The sequence below is a fragment of the Camelus bactrianus genome, chromosome 1, assembly GCF_048773025.1.
Source record: "Camelus bactrianus isolate YW-2024 breed Bactrian camel chromosome 1, ASM4877302v1, whole genome shotgun sequence".
NCBI lineage: Eukaryota > Metazoa > Chordata > Mammalia > Artiodactyla > Camelidae > Camelus > Camelus bactrianus.
This window is the reverse complement of record NC_133539.1, coordinates 70,112,533-70,130,325: the sequence shown is the minus strand read 5'-3', so window position 1 is coordinate 70,130,325 and position 17,793 is coordinate 70,112,533. Positions and strand designations below refer to the sequence as shown.

The following is a 17,793-nucleotide window of genomic DNA, read 5'->3' as shown; positions in this document are numbered from 1 at the left end:
ATAAAGCTATCCACTAGGAGTCTCAGATTCTGATTTTGATCTCACTTCTTAGTCATATTCTTTGTTCTTCAAAGATGTTTGTCTTCAGGAAATCAGACAGTTCTGTGATTCTGGGAAGAACTGAGCTCCATCTGAATACTTTATTTCATTGGATATGAAAGTTCTATAGTTTCTTAAAGCTCTACTGAAAATGTTTTCCTGCTGAATCAGGAATCACCTATGAAACAGAACAAAACAAGAGCCCAACATGTCTACCCTGTAGTTGTGAGGCAGCTGGACACTGGGCTCTCTCCAGGGCACAGGTGCCCTCGGAGCTGGAAATTGCCCCAAGGACCTGGAATATTTCTTCCTTGTGTGGCGTTGTCCTGAGTTTATAACATGGTCTTAGCTAGTAACTTTTACAGGTTCATGTCTGAAAGGCCACCTTGCCTACTATGTCCAATCCTTATCAGAATGTCTTCTTTTCCACATTGAGGGAAATAACAAGAACTGAGAATCAAAATCCTTGTAAACCATGTCTTCTTTCTGAACTCTTCCCCCTCAACTTGAGATGGGCAAATTTTTCACAGCGTTAAGAGCATCTGAATATTTGTGGAGTCAAGAGCATCTGGATAATTACTGCTTTAAAACTATTTTTTTGTTGTTGTTTTCCAAGACGCTTTATTTTTTAGATATTTTTTATTGAGTTATAATCATTTTACAATGTTGTGTCAAATTCCAGTGTACAGCACAATTTTTTAGTTATACATGAACATACATATATTCATTGTCACATCCTTTTTTGCTGTGAGATACCACAAGATCTTGTATATATTTTTCCCTGTGCTATACAGTATAATCATGTTTATCTATTCTGCATATGCCTGTCAGTATCTTCAAATTTTGAATTCCCAGTCTGTCCCTTCCCAACCTGACCCCTTGGTAACCGCAAGTTTGTATTCTATGTCTATGAGTCTGTTTCTGTTTTGTATTTATGTTTTGTTTTTTTTTTTAGATTCCACATACGAGTGATCTCATATGGTATTTTTCTTTCTCTTTCTGGCTTACTTCAATCAGAATGACATTCTCCAGGGACATCCATGTTGCTCCAAATGGCGTTATGCTTTAATTCTTTATGGCTGAATAGTATTCCATTGTATGATATACCACATCTTCTTTATCCAGTCATCTGTTGATGGAAATTTAGGCTGTTCCCATGTCTTGGCTATTGTAAACAGTGCTGCTATGAACACTGGGGTGCAGGTGTCTTTTTGACGTAGGGTTCCTTCTGGATATAAGCCCAGGAGCGGGATTACTGGGTTACTGCTTTAAAACTATTATATTAATTATACTAGCAGATAGAACAGACTGCACATGAGAAAATGGGTTCTCTGTGATTTTTCCTAAGTGAACTTAAACAATTATTTGAGATTATGTATGACTTCACTGTCTGTATATATTAATTCAGGTGGCTGTCTGTAAATATTTCTCTCTGGGTGCCACAACTATTCAGTGACAATAAGAAGGGTAAATTTATTCTCCCCATTTTACAAGTGAAGAAACTGAGCCAGTAAAGTTAAGTGACTTTTACAAGGGCTCACAGTCAGTTAAGTGACTGATTTCACATTCTGCTTTCTAGGTCAATGCAAAAATAATCTTTATCACATGTTACTGCCTGTCCTATCAGGAGCTTGGAATCTACTTTTCGGGGAGTCTTAAAGAGCTATATAAGATAACAGCTTCAATTGCCTTTTTTTTCCCTTTAAAATCATAGCGTTTCATATTTTAGAAGAAAAAAATAATGGCAGCAGGAAGAGGAATATGTGTTTTCTGGGCATTTATAACACTGTTCCTAAGATAGAGGGTCTCAAATGAGTATGCACATTGGGGGTGCCCGTTTAAATTACAGGTCCATGAACTCTTTCTCCAGAGTCTTACTTTGTCTATGGTGAGGTGTATCGATGGTGAGCCCTAGGAATCTACATTTTCACAACCACTCCAGGTGGTTCTACTGTAGGAGTCCCACTCCGTGAGAAATACTTGGTCCAAGACATTAGGAATCTGTTGTTCTTAATGAGGAAGAGGAAAGTTGTAATAGTGTAAATCCAGTTACTTCCAAGTGAATTAGGCTTACCCCAGCCTGACAGCATTTGTCCGGTGCTTGAGTACATTACAGAGTATAAGAAAAACAGCATGAAAATCATTCTTTGAAAAGACAGGTGTAGATAGATAAAGACATCTCTCATACATAGATATACAAACATATACTCTAGGAAGCTTGCTTTAAAGGAATTTGAGCTTATTTTTTGCCCTTGGATTTGACCCATCCAAAAAGTAGTAACAGGTAATACCCCTCTCAAAAATCAGTAGGCTAATGCCATCACTTATTACCTTGTTCCACATTCTCCACTGTCCCATACTGAGCCAAAAGTCCGTCCAATACCTGAAAAAGAAGCTTCATTGTCAGAATTTCAAGTCTCCCATAAAACCAACTAGAAATGGATAAATATACAGAACTTTCATTTGCTTATTAGCTCCCAAGTAATCTGTTCACTGAGGAAACACAGCAGAGTTTTGGAGTCTTAGTAACTGTTAACAATCACATTCATCACGGTGGAACCCACATACTGAAATGAGAAGCAGAATAAAGTACAAAGAACACTTCTCCTTCTTGGAAGATTTAACCATTCTTTCTTCAGTTTTCCTTTATTTTACAAGTCCCCTTATTTTACAAAGCAATGGGATATGTATGTTTGAAATTTTCCACAATAAAAAGTTTTTTTTTCCCTTAAAGTAATGAAAACGTTAGACAAGACATTTTGTTTCTTTTAAGGCTATTTTGATTTTGTTTGAGTTGGGGAACGTGGGGCAGTATATTTTTAAATAATGCAATAAAGCCACTCCTCATAGTCTGCTTTATCTTATTTTATTTTAAGGTAACAATCTTGTAAGAAGTTCTACAGATCCAAAAATACATCTTAACTGTTATTCACAGCAACTAACTCAAAATTTTTAAAAAGCTGCTCAAACTAACAAAGAACCTGCTATTTCTATTCATTTTCCATTTATTTTATTTCTCCCAAAATCATTATTTGGAAAGGTCAAAATCTTTTACAAAATCCTAAGACAAAAATCACAAGCAAGGTATACATTTTGTTTCACAGTCTGTTTGTTGGTGCTTGGTGCCCGAGAAGACAGAACATGAGGGGTCCACGTGCACATACTACATGATGAAAGGGACCCCAAACTCAGGGCAGCTCATGCACATTAGGGCACTGAAGACAGGAAAGTATGAGGACCTCTAATTCCTAAATGTGAAACGGAACTACAAAAAAAAAAAAAAAAAAAAAAAAAGGGAGAAAGTGCCTTGCTCACCCATTAAAAAGTAAAATGAGGAAAGAGCAGGAAGATGACAAATGCAGAAGTGACATTGGCCTACCTCCCACTGCAGGTGAGGAGGGATGTTTCGAATCTGAATTTTCCTGCTCCTGCAAAAAAAAAAAAAAAAAAAAAAAAAAAAAGCACAGACTATAACACTCTCTCCAGGACACAACAAACAGGCTTAAGACTACAGTTTGAGCTCAGTTCCTCACTATGTTCACCAAGGCATCAGCAAGGGATTTAAACTGTGAAACAAGAACATCTTGTTTTAAGCCAATCATCAATTTCTCCCTTATGTCTGTTAGTATTTGCTTTATGTATTTTAGGTGCTCCTATATTGGGTGAGTATATGTTAATAACAAGTGTAGTATCTTCTTCTTGCATTGATCCTTTTACCATTTTATAATGCCCTATTATACAGCACAGGGAATTATACCCAATATCTTATAATAAACTATCATGGAACATAATTTGCAAAAAAACCCAAAAACCAAAACAAAAACTGAATCACTATGTTGTACACCTTAAACTAATGCAATGATGTAAATCAACTATACTTCAATAAAAAAATTAAAAGAAGAAAAAAGCATTTTTTTTAATGGTTTTCAATTGCTTTGGGGAAAAAAAATAAAGAAGAAATCCAAGAAGTCTGAATAAGCTAAAGAAACAGTTTAGATGCAAAATTTGCCTTTTCATCTTGCTACCAAAGTAGTTAGAATTTCAACTGCCATACATGTTCTAATTATAGAATTATCCCCTTTCTCCTCAAAATATATAGTCTTGCAATTGACCCTACCCCAAAAGGTGCCCAGGCTCACACATGAGAGGTGGAGTCACGTATACAGCAGGCTTGAACAAGATCTTACTGAGCAATATAAAACTTCCTTTTAAAATTTATTTTTATTTCTGAATAGGTAATACAGTCCTAATTCAAAAATTCGGACACTTTAAAAAGGTATACCATGAAAAGTCTTACTTGTGTAACCTTCAGTTTCTCTATGTAAATACTAGCAAATACAAATATAAATTACTTTTCCCTGTTTCTTACAGAAATACTTGATTATTCTACACACTCACTGCATCTTGTTTTTTCCACCCAACAGTAATATCCTGGAAATCCTTCTGTGTTGGTAGGATGAGCGCATCCTCTTTCTATTTTACACTATTTGGATATACCAAAGTGCACTCAACCCATTCCCCGCTGATGGATATTTGGCCTTCTCCTGCCTTTTTATTTGGGAGATTTTTTTTTTTCTTTTTACAAGACATCTTGCTGGTCTGAAAATTTTGAGTGATTTAGATCATTCCTTGTTTTTACTTACGCATTAGAACTAGACAGAAAAAACAGAACAGAAATATGAAGATAAGAATTTTTCTCTTTGGAGAACATGTTAGATCCTGGAAAGAAAACATAAACCAGCATTTAAATATTAGAGAGGTCATTTCAATGGAAAGGCTTGGCATTCAAATCCCATAAATAACCCCTTTGGGGTTATAAGAGAACGGATGTAATGGTCAAAGTGTACCCCCATTTCTTTACCTTCTTGTGTCATCTCGAGACACCAAATAGTGGCTATACCCAGCCACACACTTCCCCATAGCTTTAATCTGGGCTTAATAACCGCTGAAAGAAATGTTACAATTCATGCAGAGAAAAAAAGAAGACAGAGAGAAGTACACAGAGGAAACAAAGAAACAATACAGGAAATGAACGGCTCCAGTTTCCTCAAATCATTTTTACTGAATAAAGGGGGGCCATCTCTTTCTTCTAGATCCCACCTACTACTTCTGTCTTGTCTTATTATTATTTTTAAATGAGAGTGCATTCATGCTTTATCAGGGCTGTTTAAATGACTATACAAGCCATCCTACAGAACTTCCCATTTTGTGTCAGGATAGGAAGGAGAAAAAAGAACTAGGAACTAATTTCTACTTCTGTGATATGAAGGCTCTTTCCTGACACTGCCCTTGGCAAGGGTTCATAATAAAACTGCTGACACCATCCTACACAGTGGCTACATGCAATGCTCCACAAAGATGTCACTAGCCTAACTATTTATAGAAAAGGCATCATAATTTGCAAGAAAATTGAATATTTCTAAAGAAAAATATTTTGTTATCTTCCAGTATAAACATTGACTCCAACTGCTAACCAAGAATTTACTGACAGAAATCCTGTTGGAAGAAACTTGTGCATAGACACGAATATTTGAGTAAAAACAGATACTGTTGCATTGTTATAACAAAGAATGCAAATAATCTAAATATTCACAGGGAGATGAATAAGTAAATCACAGTATAGCCATAACATGGAACATTATACAGCTGTTAAAAAGAATGAAGCAGATATATGTCCATGTTCACAGGACTCTCCCCAAGGCATAATGTTATAAAATGAGAGCTAATTACAGATTAAGCTGATCTTATTTTTTAAGAGCACAAAACTGTATGTCATTAAGTGTGTTGGAAATGCATAGAAAAAAGGTAGCTACAAACATATTTGGTTGGTAAAAGGGACATATATCTTTTGTTTTAGCTATTTCTGTCTTGTTTGCTTTTTTAAAAAATGAGAATGTATTCATGTCTTGCTTGCTTAAAAAAGTTAACAATTAAAACTCCTACTAGAGATGCTTTCATGAATAGCAGAATTTATTTTTTTTAAGTATCCTGGAACCTGCTTTTAAAAAACAGAACAAAAAACAAACACCTCACTTTCTCTATAATTAGGTTAGGTATCCTTCTTGAAATCTGAATTAACAGGGGATTAATTTATTTGGCAAACCCCTTTGTTCATAGTGCATAAATAATCAAACTCTTCCCAGTCCAAGTGATCCCAAATCCTAAGTGAATGGGTCTGAAACAATCATGCTTCCCTGTAATATCTCGTGTAAGGACTGCACAAGAGGTAACCAGTTGAGTAACTGGAACATTCACTAAGCATGATTCTAGGAGAAATCATCTCTAAAAAGTTCGTGTCACATCTCTAATCATAGAACAGGATGGAAAGGAAGAAAAAGAACCAAGAACTGAAAAGGGGAAATAGAAACCACTGCTCTACAACCCATTCAACTGGAGCTCAGTCAGGTCATCTGGGAGAACGTCCTGAGAGGCTGTCTTTCAAGATCAGGAGTGATCAGATCTTTGCTATCATCTGGACGCTCTGCCTTCTTCACAGGGCAACTGGAATGTCCGTCCCCTTCTCCCCTAGGTGGGACGTCTGCGTGCCCTTCAAAACCCAGCTCACACCTGCAGACAATTCCAGGGCATCTCCAGGCAGAGTGCTTACTACAGACACTTTAACTTTTATGACAATGCCCTCTTTTTTATAATTATTTATCTGCTGGCACTGTTTCCTCGCTGAATAGAGATTTCGTCAAGGACAGGTTTCTTGGTTATGAGTCTCCTGTTCAGGAAGCGCACAGCAGAAAAGGAGGGCATGGAATTCTGGGGATGGAAAAGCGCTCTTATGCTGGCAGTAGTCTATTTATGAAGTGGACCTTCTGGACCCAACCCAGAAGGGCACACACAGTCCTCTCCTTGCCAGCAGTAAAGGAGAGAGGGAAGAGGTCCTTCCCCTCTTTCCTTTAGAGAAGAAACCCAGTGTTTGGTTCAGTCCTGAACAGCAAATGTGGATCTTTCCCCCTTTGAAATCCATAAAAGCATGCCCAGCTTGAAAACAAGCCAACTTTACACAATAACTTAGAAAAGAACTGGTTATAAGAAAACAGTTCTTCATTCCTGAAAGAAAGAAAGAAAGAAAGAAAGAAAGAAAGAAAGAAAGAAAGAAAGAAAGAAAGAAAGAAAGAAAGAAAAAGAAAAGAAAGGAAATTTCACAGTTCCTTTATTTCAGAGGAGAAATCAAGCTTCCCTAAATATTCATAATTGACATTTCTCATCCTCAGCCCAGAACAATTCCAGCTGGTTCCTAGCTGGTCTGCCATCCACCTTGCACCTCACTCCTCTCCCATCCACCCTACATGTGGCCATCAGTGACTTTTCAAAACACAAATATGACTGGCTGCTTCTGCCTTTTTTGACTGACTGACTCCCTATCACCACATCCAAATTCCCTTTCATGACCCTGTTTCTGCCCCCTCCCTCATCTCTTTATCTTTAAACCTCCTTGCCCTGCCAAACTCCTCTAACTTTGGGGTCTTACCCTGTCACCCCAAATAATTTGTCACATCTGCAGTCTGTATGTGTGCCAAGTCTAAGCCTTCAAGATGCTAAGTCTACCTTAAAAACAGGAGTAAACAAAGACAATAACAAACATGATTTTAAAAAAATTTTAACTGAAAGCAGAATAAGACTTGCAGTCAAGCAGAGGGTGCTCTTTAATACAGACACACAGGCTCTTTCTCCAAGGCTGTGGGATTCAGGAACTCAGCATTTCCCACTTTGATATTCAAGTAAGAGAAGTGTGGTAGGTGGAAAAGGGCAAGAAGCTCAGTGTCTACACATTCAGGAAAAGAACAATATCGCCCTACAGCAGTCCTGCTTAGCTGGGGAACTGGCTACTGTGAAGTATTCTGTAGTCTGGATAATTGGTGGCAACAGTGTACACATATACACTATCAAACCTTAACTACAAAACAAAATACACTCAACCTCGGCTCATCTAACTTTAATTTAGTTGATGATTTCTCAGGCTCTTCAACACAGAAGTGCCTCAGGGTACTTTTTATGAATATATTATCATCTCTGTACTGTAGATGCCCAGAAGAAATAGAAGGCTCTGAGTGAATTTCAGATAAAACTAGATGTCCATTGTTATGAATTTCAAGGATCTGTCAGAAATTTTTTGTACAGTAATTTGTTGCTTAAAATAGCTGGGCAATCAGCTGGGGAAATAAAATCATATTTGTCAAGGAATTTGTGATTTTCAAGAACCACCCCACACCTCTGTACACCTCTGTATGAGTGTGTGTGTGCATGTATGTATCTCCTCCCCACATGCAAGCAGGCATAATATATATATAATACACATAGAGTATATAATATATAATACACGTTACGTATGTGTGTGTGTGTGTGTGTGTGTGTGTGTGTATCTGCTTGCATGTGAGGAGGAGGAGGATACTGCCATAGTTTTTAGGCATATGGTCAATTGACCACCTTGGGAACTCTAACCCAAGCCTTGACCATGCTGGGGTCTGAGCAGAGAAGAAAGTTAACATATATTGTGGAAATGCAGCTCAGAGGATCTCAGATTCCATTTGAACATTAGGTGAGCTAAGGATTGGAGGATCCCAGTGAAAACTGTGGGCAAGAGAAGCAACAAAGGAAGCAAAGAGGGTCCCATAAGAGAGTCTTTTGGGTTCAATGAGAGATTCTACTCAACTAGGTCCCATCTGTTTCCACAGCAATTCTGAGTTCCACCAGATGACACATGGTCCTCATCTTGGAGGGAAATCACAGCATTGTGGAATGTGCATTATCTAGAAGCAGGTGTGCTAACTGTCTCCAAGGACAGTGGCAGAGCCAAGACTGAAGCCACCAGAGCTCTTGGCCACACCCCCTCCCCTAGTGCTATAGTCTGATTCCCCTGCATCCCATGCCCTCATCAGTATGAGACTGAGGCACTTAATCTCTTTCTCATTCCTCATTAGTTCTGAAAGTTCCCCTTAAAACATCTGGACATTCTGTACAAGGGACATCCTGTGCTAAATTGAACTAGGACCTAGGGCTAGCAATGAATCAGGGAAGCAAATGAATCACTGGTGATAGTCAAGTCCAATCTTCTACCCAATACCCAAGTGTCTTTTAAAGTCTCTCCCCCCCTCCCTTCCTCCCTTCTTCCCTCCCTCCCTCCCTCTCTCTCTCTCTCTCTCTCTCTCACACACACACACACACACACACACACACGGCACAGGGAATGATTAAGAGCCAATAAAACAAACTGTTAAGTCACCTTGTTACAAATTATTAAGAATAGCTGCCTTTGCCTCTATGGAATTTAAAATAAATGCATTATAACAGTTGTTACAAAACCAAATGCTTTCAACATAAGAACTGTCGAAAAATGAAAAAGAGGTTTGGGGTTTTTTTAGGGAGAAAAAAACATGTGATCATTGTAAAGTCTTTGTGAATATTAGCAGTGTTATGGGCCAAATCATAAAAGGATTATATCAGATATTATTGTGGTGCCCTGTTGCAAAGGGTTTTGAGCCAGGAGAACTGCAGTTATGAATCCAGTAAATCCCCTTGCTCTATAAGCTCATGTCCACAAAACCATAAACCCCCAAGTGGCCCTAACACACTTACACTTCATGAGAACTCAGAGACAAGGTCTCCTGAAAGTCCACTGCTTGGGTGACATGGAAGAGAAATCAGTGAGCGTGACCAGCAACAGTCTGAGACCTGGTAGTTTACTCATTTACCTCTGAGCCCCTCTCAAAGAGGCCTTGACGTTTTAAGACACTGCCAACACAATCCCAGATTACCCTTTGGAGGAAACATCAGGGATTCTTAATCGTTCTTAAAAGTAGTAGAAGGAGAATAGAGAAAAGTCAGTGGGATAATTAGATGATGATTAGCTGTTCAAGAGAAAGCAGGACAGGATGCTGCCCCTGGGCAAGATGGTGAAGGAGCTTCCCTATTAGGTTGGGGTACAGTGAGTAGACTTTGCACTGAATGATCACTGAGTCCCACTCCAACTGCAGGAGTCTACAATTCTTTTAGAAAGGGCTATAAGAGGGAGGGTAAAGTCATCACCTGTTACGGGGACTACAGTATGCCTGACTGGAACCACCATACACTGTTCTAGTGAAGTAGGTAATTCAGATTTCTCAGAGCTACAATATTTTCGCTCTTTAAAAAGGAAGTCAATATCTAAAATTTCTCTTTACTGAGTCATATTCACTTCTTAGTGAAGGGAGGCTCCTTTCACTGAGGTAGTGGTAAATAGCAGAAATACGTGAACTGCAGGAAAACTAAAAATCTACTTATTTTTCTTTGTCAAAGACATCTTTGGTAAATTAAAGTAAAACAGAAAGAGAAAAACCTAACATGGGAAAACTGTGACCACTCTTACAAAGGTTTATGTACAATTTCCTACAGATAATACCATCTTTCCTATCCACCATTCCCCTCCTGAACTCGTTTCGTGACAATATAGAGAAAGAAATACAGTTTTAGCTCTAGTTTTACCAGAATTTCTTCATGGGCTTCAATGAACATTATCTCTTCTCCATCCTTCAAGTCATTTTATTCGAAGACGTTAGTGTTTCAGAGGTACACCCAACACAATTCGTTACAGTGTTTTTAGCAGGAAGCTTTCCCAAAACCACCACTACTAGTTACATTACTGGGTGCTAAGCATCCCATTTAAGCCTTACCACTCCCCTACCAAGTAGGGATTGCTATCCCCATTTTTCAAGTAAGTAAACTGAGGTGCTGATAAGGCCCCTGTCCAGTCTTACAGCTGGGGAGAAATATTTTTGACTTGTGGTCTGTAAGTTTAAATCTTTGCTCTTAAAACGTCACTCTGGAAGTGTCAATTCACCAATAACAAAATTTACATTTCATGAATATTTACATTTCAGTGAATCTGGATAATATATGGTGCCACCTCAGGTAAATCAGGAAATGAGTCTTGGGAATAGATTTCTAGGTTTTTCCTCTCACTGTCAACCTCACTGTAGACTCTGAACAAAAACATTTCTCCCAGGAAGGGTTATTTTGGAAACCTCACCATAGTGGCTCACTCTTTGCTCCTCAGAAGAATTTACTTAATATAAATGCCCTTTAGAGAGAGTAATAAAAGTATTAACTAGAGAACTCCTTCACAGGGTCAGCTGACTTCTGGTAGACAGTCAGCCTCTCTGGGCCCATGAGTGGGAGCTGTACATGCTTGTAACCTAACAAGCCTTTGATTGTTATCACTGGCCCAATAAGGGTTGCACTGAACCCCATGGGGAAAGACAAAGTTTGAGGACTTCCCTGAAATATAGACTGCTGAGAGGAGAAGGGTGGGGTGAATCTTAGACAGTCATAGAAAAGCCCTCAGAAGGAAGGGACATTCGTGTGTGCTTGAGTACAAACACGCACTGGGATTCAGGAGCGTAAGATCCTGAGAGATAAGGCTGAGTTTTTGTGAATGAAAAGTCTGCATGCCAGCTTCCAGCTTTTCAAGTTCTGAACCAAGTAGAACTGAAAGCATTTTATTGTGCTGTGATGAAGATTCCATTTAACATAACCAAATCGTGTTTGAAGAGAAATGATAGTTACCCTTATAAAGGCCTTTAATTCATTATCTGTAATTAAGACTAACTAGAGTAAACCAAATATTTACACATCGTAATTTAAGCCCAGATAGAAAACATATATAAATTTGATGCAATGCAAGTTATAATCTGAGTATATAAGTGCTTTCCTTGTTGGCGCATGGTCAACACAAAATCATCTTTGTAAAGGCAAAAGGAGCCACTTGCCTAGTCACCAATACCTGTGCCACCCATTTCTTCAATTCACTTTCAAATAATTGTTGTCTTGAGTTCTCCAAGCAGCACTAAAATCTGCCCTTTTCCTGCCTTTTTTCCTGTATGTTTTTCTTTCTTTCTTTCTTTTTTTTTTTTTCCTTCTCAGCCCAAGTAGCATCTGGAACAGAGCAGGTGCTCAGCAATCAGCAAATTCACCAGGAGCCTTTGTTGCAGACAGCTGGCTTTTTTTTTCCTGGTCCACTCCACCCCATATTCTGTCTTCCAAATATAAGAACACGTGCTTAGTGAAGACACTGACTGGTCTTCAACCAAGCCAATTTCTTTCACTCCAGTTCATGCTTATCAGCCCAATGAAACAGGCTGCTGACCGGAAAACGCAGGGGAAGACATTTCCCGACACAGTAGCCACTGCGTACACTTCCTGTGATTGGATGCAATGACTCATAGGTGGTGTTTCTTCCCTGAGACAACAAGGACAATGGCATGCCTTGACATAATGAAGAAACAGTTTCACAATTAACAAAAATTCAAGCCAGAAGCTGTGAGTCCTCAATGTCTGGGAATGAATGATAAACCAACAGCCATTCAGTTTCTCTGAAAAGAAGGAACTATACCCAGCAGTTATAAAAGACTTTGATCTTATTCATTATAGTCATGATGATTAAGGAGAATTAAATTCATCTCTAGTATAGCTCTACTAAATCCCAAGTAAGCAGAGAAAGGCAGGAGAGGGTCAGCCAAATCACATCCTCCTCTCTCACAGAGAAACTCCTTTCTCATGTGATGTAAACCAAAGAGCATTCACCATATCGCACAAGAGTAACATCTCACCCACGCTGAGGGTTAGGGGCTGTGACTCATCCGAACTACCCAAACCCAGATGTTTTGACTGGAGGTTAAATATTGGACATTATATCTGACTTTGGAGAATAAGATGATTTCTAAGATTAAACTAAAAGCTTTTCCAAATTCATTTAATGAATGTTCACCAAGCATCTGTTATTAGCCAAGCACTTTGTTTCAGGTTCTGGGGTACAGTAGTGAACAAAACAAAAATGTCCTCATGCTACTTACATTCTACGGAGTAAAAATCAAAACTCAAAAAACAAAAAACATGACAATATTGATCTCAGCCACCCTAGAACTCTCTAATTAATTTTAATAAAACAGATACTTAACATGTTTAATGAAACATACACATTTCAATAAAGAATATACTTTAGAGTTGGTCCTTTGATCTAATCAAATCCTCAAGAAAAAAGGCTATTCCTGCCTTTCCCTAGTCATATTTTTAGATTTTCACTAGACATGAACCCAATAGCTTTTAACACCTGTTTCTGCACAGTATCCTTATAATGTAATTGCATATCAGGCAAGTCCCTGTTTCTAAGTGCTGTGGGCAAGTTAAAATTGGGGCAGGTGTTTCTGCAGATAACAGCAGGAAGAAACTCGTATTGCCACAAAGTGTCTGTCCCGTAGCACTTAGCCCGCTGAGATGTCCACTGCTACCTGAGGGGGATCTCCGGAAAAAAAAAAAAAAGATCACAGGAAAAAAAATTTTTTTAATCAAAATTGGAAGAGAAGTCAGAAATATAATTTCTCACACACCACCAATAAAAAATATGTAAGCACTTCGCAGAATACAGAGAAAAACAAATCAGCGAACATATCTGATATCTCATAAAGTGCTAATATGAGAAGAAAGGAAAATCATTAGCTCTTAGAGGTAATTACATGATTTGAATACAATGACACTCACTTTTGAAAACCTTGAATAGCCAACTTTAAAAACAAATGGATGAACTGGGGAAAGATGGCATATAAATTATTCTTATTTTTAAAAGGATTCATCATCTTAATGAGGATTCATCTTAAGATCTCTTTACATCAATTCTGAAATAAGACAAATTAGTAGGGAGATAAACTCCAAATACACAAATCTGATTTATAACCAATATTGGGAGACTAGAGTTTTGCATAGAGAAATTGTTCCAGTGGTGCCAAGAGGAATGCAAGATTCCTGAGCTGTAGCCTTCCTGAACTATGCACATCCTTTCCCTACCCCTGCAGATCCACAGCTCTAACCTGCTGTCGTGTCCACAGCAGTCACTCATGAGTGATGAATGAGTGAATATACATGACAGGATTAACATCTCTGGTGCCTTGAACACAGAATTCCTTCCAGCTGCTGATTCACATTCTCTTCTGAGGTCCCTGTCTTACAAAGACAGTAAACAGAACATCTGTCTCACTTGGTTCCTGACTTTTCATCACTCCCTCTCCAGCCAGCACTATTAGCTGGGCGGGCCCCAGCAGGACCCGTAACTTCAATGGGAAGTTACATATGGGAGTCAACACCTGACGTGAATAGAGGTGAACAACCTACCTGGCTCAGCAGGTGGCCATGGGAGGTCCTGATACCACAGCTTCAAATTCCTTTGCCTCTTTCTTCTCCCTTCCCTGGGAGCAGGTCAGGGTTGCCCCCTACATCCAGGACCCTGTTCCTTTCTTTGCCAGGAGCCTGGTCCTCAGCAGCATGAGTGAGGGAGGGAAGAGAGTTCAGTGGGTGCCCTCTCCTTAGCTGTTCACAGAGTCCCAGTCTCCTTAGCCTTGTGATAAGCTCCTGCCCTCTCCTCTCATTTGTCCCTCATCCAACCCCAGGGAATTATGAGAAAGTACTCCATTAACTGCAATGCACATGCAGACATCAGGATCATTTGGACAGAAGCACAGAACCCTCAAACTCCTTTTTCCCGCTTTGGTCCTGATGTGCACAGGAGAGCTGGTGCCTGGTTTTCCTATGAAACCTGAATGAATCTGACTTCACTTGATGATTCACAATCAGATAATCAATTAGAAGATAATCAATGTGGAGCCAGCATTGAACTAGGAGAGAAGCTACTGAAATGACACCGAATCATCTGCGAATGCAGGCTAAAAAAGACCCAGTTCAGGATAATTTCAGAAGCTAAGAAGTTAAGTTGGCAAACTGATGGATTAAGCTTCTCTTTCGTTTAAGAGTGTATTAATTATTTTGCTCAAGTGAGTGTACTTTTGTTCCTTGGTGAGAAATACGAAATATGTAATTTTCAAGCACAGTCACTTGTGGAAATGCAAACACTTACTTATTTACTTATGTCTTATAAGCAAAGCAAAAGGCTTTGATTTCTTAGAGAGCAATGACTGAAGAACAAACATAAATTTAAATATATTCCCTGTATTTTCTAACTTAATAATTCTCCCCAACTCTAATAAAACGCTTGTAGTTACTGAAGGCCACCATTATTTCAGCAACACAGAAAAGCAGAGTGGGAGGTGTGCTGAGCCTGGAACCGGAGACCCTTGCTTGACTCCTGGCTCTGCATCAGGCAAGCTGTCGGACAGATGCTGGGCCAGTCATTTACCTCTTTGGTTAATGCCTCAGACATGAAGCAGCTGAGACAAGATGACAGGCAGTCAGACAAGCTTCTTTCCAAATCCAAGATTCACTTCATTTTGGCAGCAAAACAGAACTGTCATAAAAGAGAAGGTAAGGAGCACGAAGAAGAGGTGTCTCGCGGACCTTAGGCTACAGAGACTGAATAAAAAAATCACCCCAACAAATCTTGCATTTTGCTTGGATCACAGTTCTTAACAATGCAACAGATAACTCAGCTGACACAGTCCACAGTATTTTATAATTGGAAGGCTTACAATCCAAAAAAAAAATGGACTTGTGACACTCCCTGTGTCACAACCCCCCCCCCCCCGCCGCAGCCATAATTTATCCCATTTCTTCCTTTTTCTACCTTACTGCAGAAAGCCTGTGTTAACACTTTCACTACTGCCAGGGTTACTCTTGTACAGTCCCTGGTGTCTGGACTTTGAAGGTGTAATGCTATTTCACGAAATTTACTATGAATTTGAGGGTCTGGCGCAGCTAAGTGGGAGCCTGTCCATTTCCTATAGGTGTATACAGGTCTTGGCGTGGGGCTGTGAATGAGGAGACTGTAACTGCCTCCAAGGAATTCCACTGCTGTCATAAACCAGCAGATCAAAGCTTACGTTTCCACTGCACAGAGCAGAGCTCTGGCCCAGAATTCAGATGCTGGTTAATTAGTACTGTAGTGATACTCTGCTTGTTACTACAACTTTGATCTAGACAGCTCTGTAAAGCCTGCATTCATAGTTTTAAAGTAACACACTTTAGCAGCAAGCGAGAGAGACCTAAGACATGGCACATTCATTGGAAAAGCAGCAGTGTTCAGCCTGATTTAATGCATACAGCACTAGATAATTGCCCAAGGCCCTTTCCAACTCCAGTGGTCTAGTTAACAGGTGAGTAAGAGAGACTTCAAAGGCAGGAGGACTGTTAAGGGGATGGGGTGTGGTGAAACATCAGGCTGAAAAGTGTTTATATTACACAGTGTTCTTCCTAATGATTTTTATATAGTGATTCTGCAGATCTCAGCAAATCTGGACATGTATCTGTCACTCAACAGGTTTCTTTAAAACAAATATTTTTTAGAAATAAGTACTACAACTATATATTCTTTGCACAAAGTTTAAAAGGTACCAAAGTAGAAAAAGCATAGAAAAATCTGCCCTCCACACCTATCATTCAGGCCTCCTGTCCTGATAGCGTTTTTTAAAAATCATTCCAGAGTATTCTATACAAAGACATATATAAATCTGACACCTGGACAACGTAGGGGTTAAGGGCACTGACCCCTCCATGCAGTTGAAAATCTGCCTATTAACTTCTGACTCCCCTAAACTTAACTACTGTAATAGCTTACTGTTGATCGTAAGCCTTACTGATGATATAAACAGTCGACACATATTTTGTATATGCATATCTACATATATTTTACACATAAATAACACACCTAACTTAAAAAAAATTTTTTTTGTATTCTAGGCTACACAGTTCATCAGCGAGATTTTTTCAAATTGTCCCAAATCTCAAAAACTTTTTCCAATATATTTACTGAAAAAAATTCACATATAAGTGGATCCACGCAGTTCAAACCCATGTTGTTCAAGGGTCAACTGTGTATTCTTTTTTCCTCCCTCAAATACAAATGTTACTGCCTTGTATATGCTTCTCACTTGGAGATTGTTTCATATCCATACACATAGAGCTGTATTATTCTTTTTGACATCTATATATTTAATTTTATGAATATAGTATAATTAGTTTAACTAGTCTCCTATTGATGGACATACAATGTTCCTAATCTTCTGCTAGTTCCAAAAAACCAAAAATGTTGTAATGAATAACTCATCTAATTTTGCACATGTGAGCATATCCTGGAAGATAAGCTGTTAGAACTGGAATCACTGAGTCAAAGTGCTGTGCATTTGTAATGCCAACATACAAACGCAGGGTTGTTTCACCACAAATCTGAAAACACAGTTATCCAATTTTTGATTTCTGCCTATTCACAGATGAAAAATACCAAAAATACTATCTGATTTGCATTTTAATTATGAATGAGGTTGATCATTTTTCATACGTCAAAGAGTCTACCCACCTCACCCACCCTGGGAAACTCCACAGAATTCTTCTCTACTCTTCTTTGGTATTCTGGCAGGTGACTCCTGGTTTAACTTCATTCACTTCAATGATTCGACAAACCCTTACTGAGCAGCTACTATGCTGGACACTAGGGAGACAGGTGAAAAGCCTGTCCCCTACCATGAGGAGCTCACGGTCTGGCAGGAAGGCAGCCAGCGCACCTTGCACACCGTGCGGCTATGAGACAGGCCTGCACCACACTGGAGGAGACATTCAACAGGGCACCCAGGGAAGGCGATTCCCCAGTTGAGTCCTGGGCAGTAGGAGGCAGAGTGAGCCAGGGGAGCAAAGGCAAGGTGGAGGGTGCAGAGGGGTCTAGAGGGCCTTTCAAGTCAAGGGAATGAGGTGCACAAAGGCAAGGCAGCCCAGGCACGTGGTTTGACGGGAGCAGAGAATGCTTCCAGGATGGTCAAGAGAGCAGGCTGGAGAGGC

General features: G+C 39.2%; 1 protein-coding gene across 4 annotated transcripts in view; it reads right to left on the bottom strand.

The window, feature by feature from the left end:
* The window catches only part of IGF2BP2 (insulin like growth factor 2 mRNA binding protein 2), a 146,335-nt gene that overhangs the window by 37,963 nt on the left and 90,579 nt on the right, over nucleotides 1-17,793 (bottom strand). For 3 of the 4 annotated variants that reach the window (XM_074366594.1, XM_074366591.1, XM_074366598.1), the window contains exons 3-4: nucleotides 3,419-3,467; nucleotides 2,371-2,422 (exon numbers count right to left, since the gene is read on the bottom strand). The exons of the other annotated variant lie outside the window; for it this stretch is intronic. In XM_074366594.1, coding sequence (XP_074222695.1) covers nucleotides 2,371-2,422; nucleotides 3,419-3,467 — 101 coding nt within the window. The remainder of the gene's footprint in view (nucleotides 1-2,370; nucleotides 2,423-3,418; nucleotides 3,468-17,793) is intronic. 4 annotated transcript variants of the gene reach the window in all.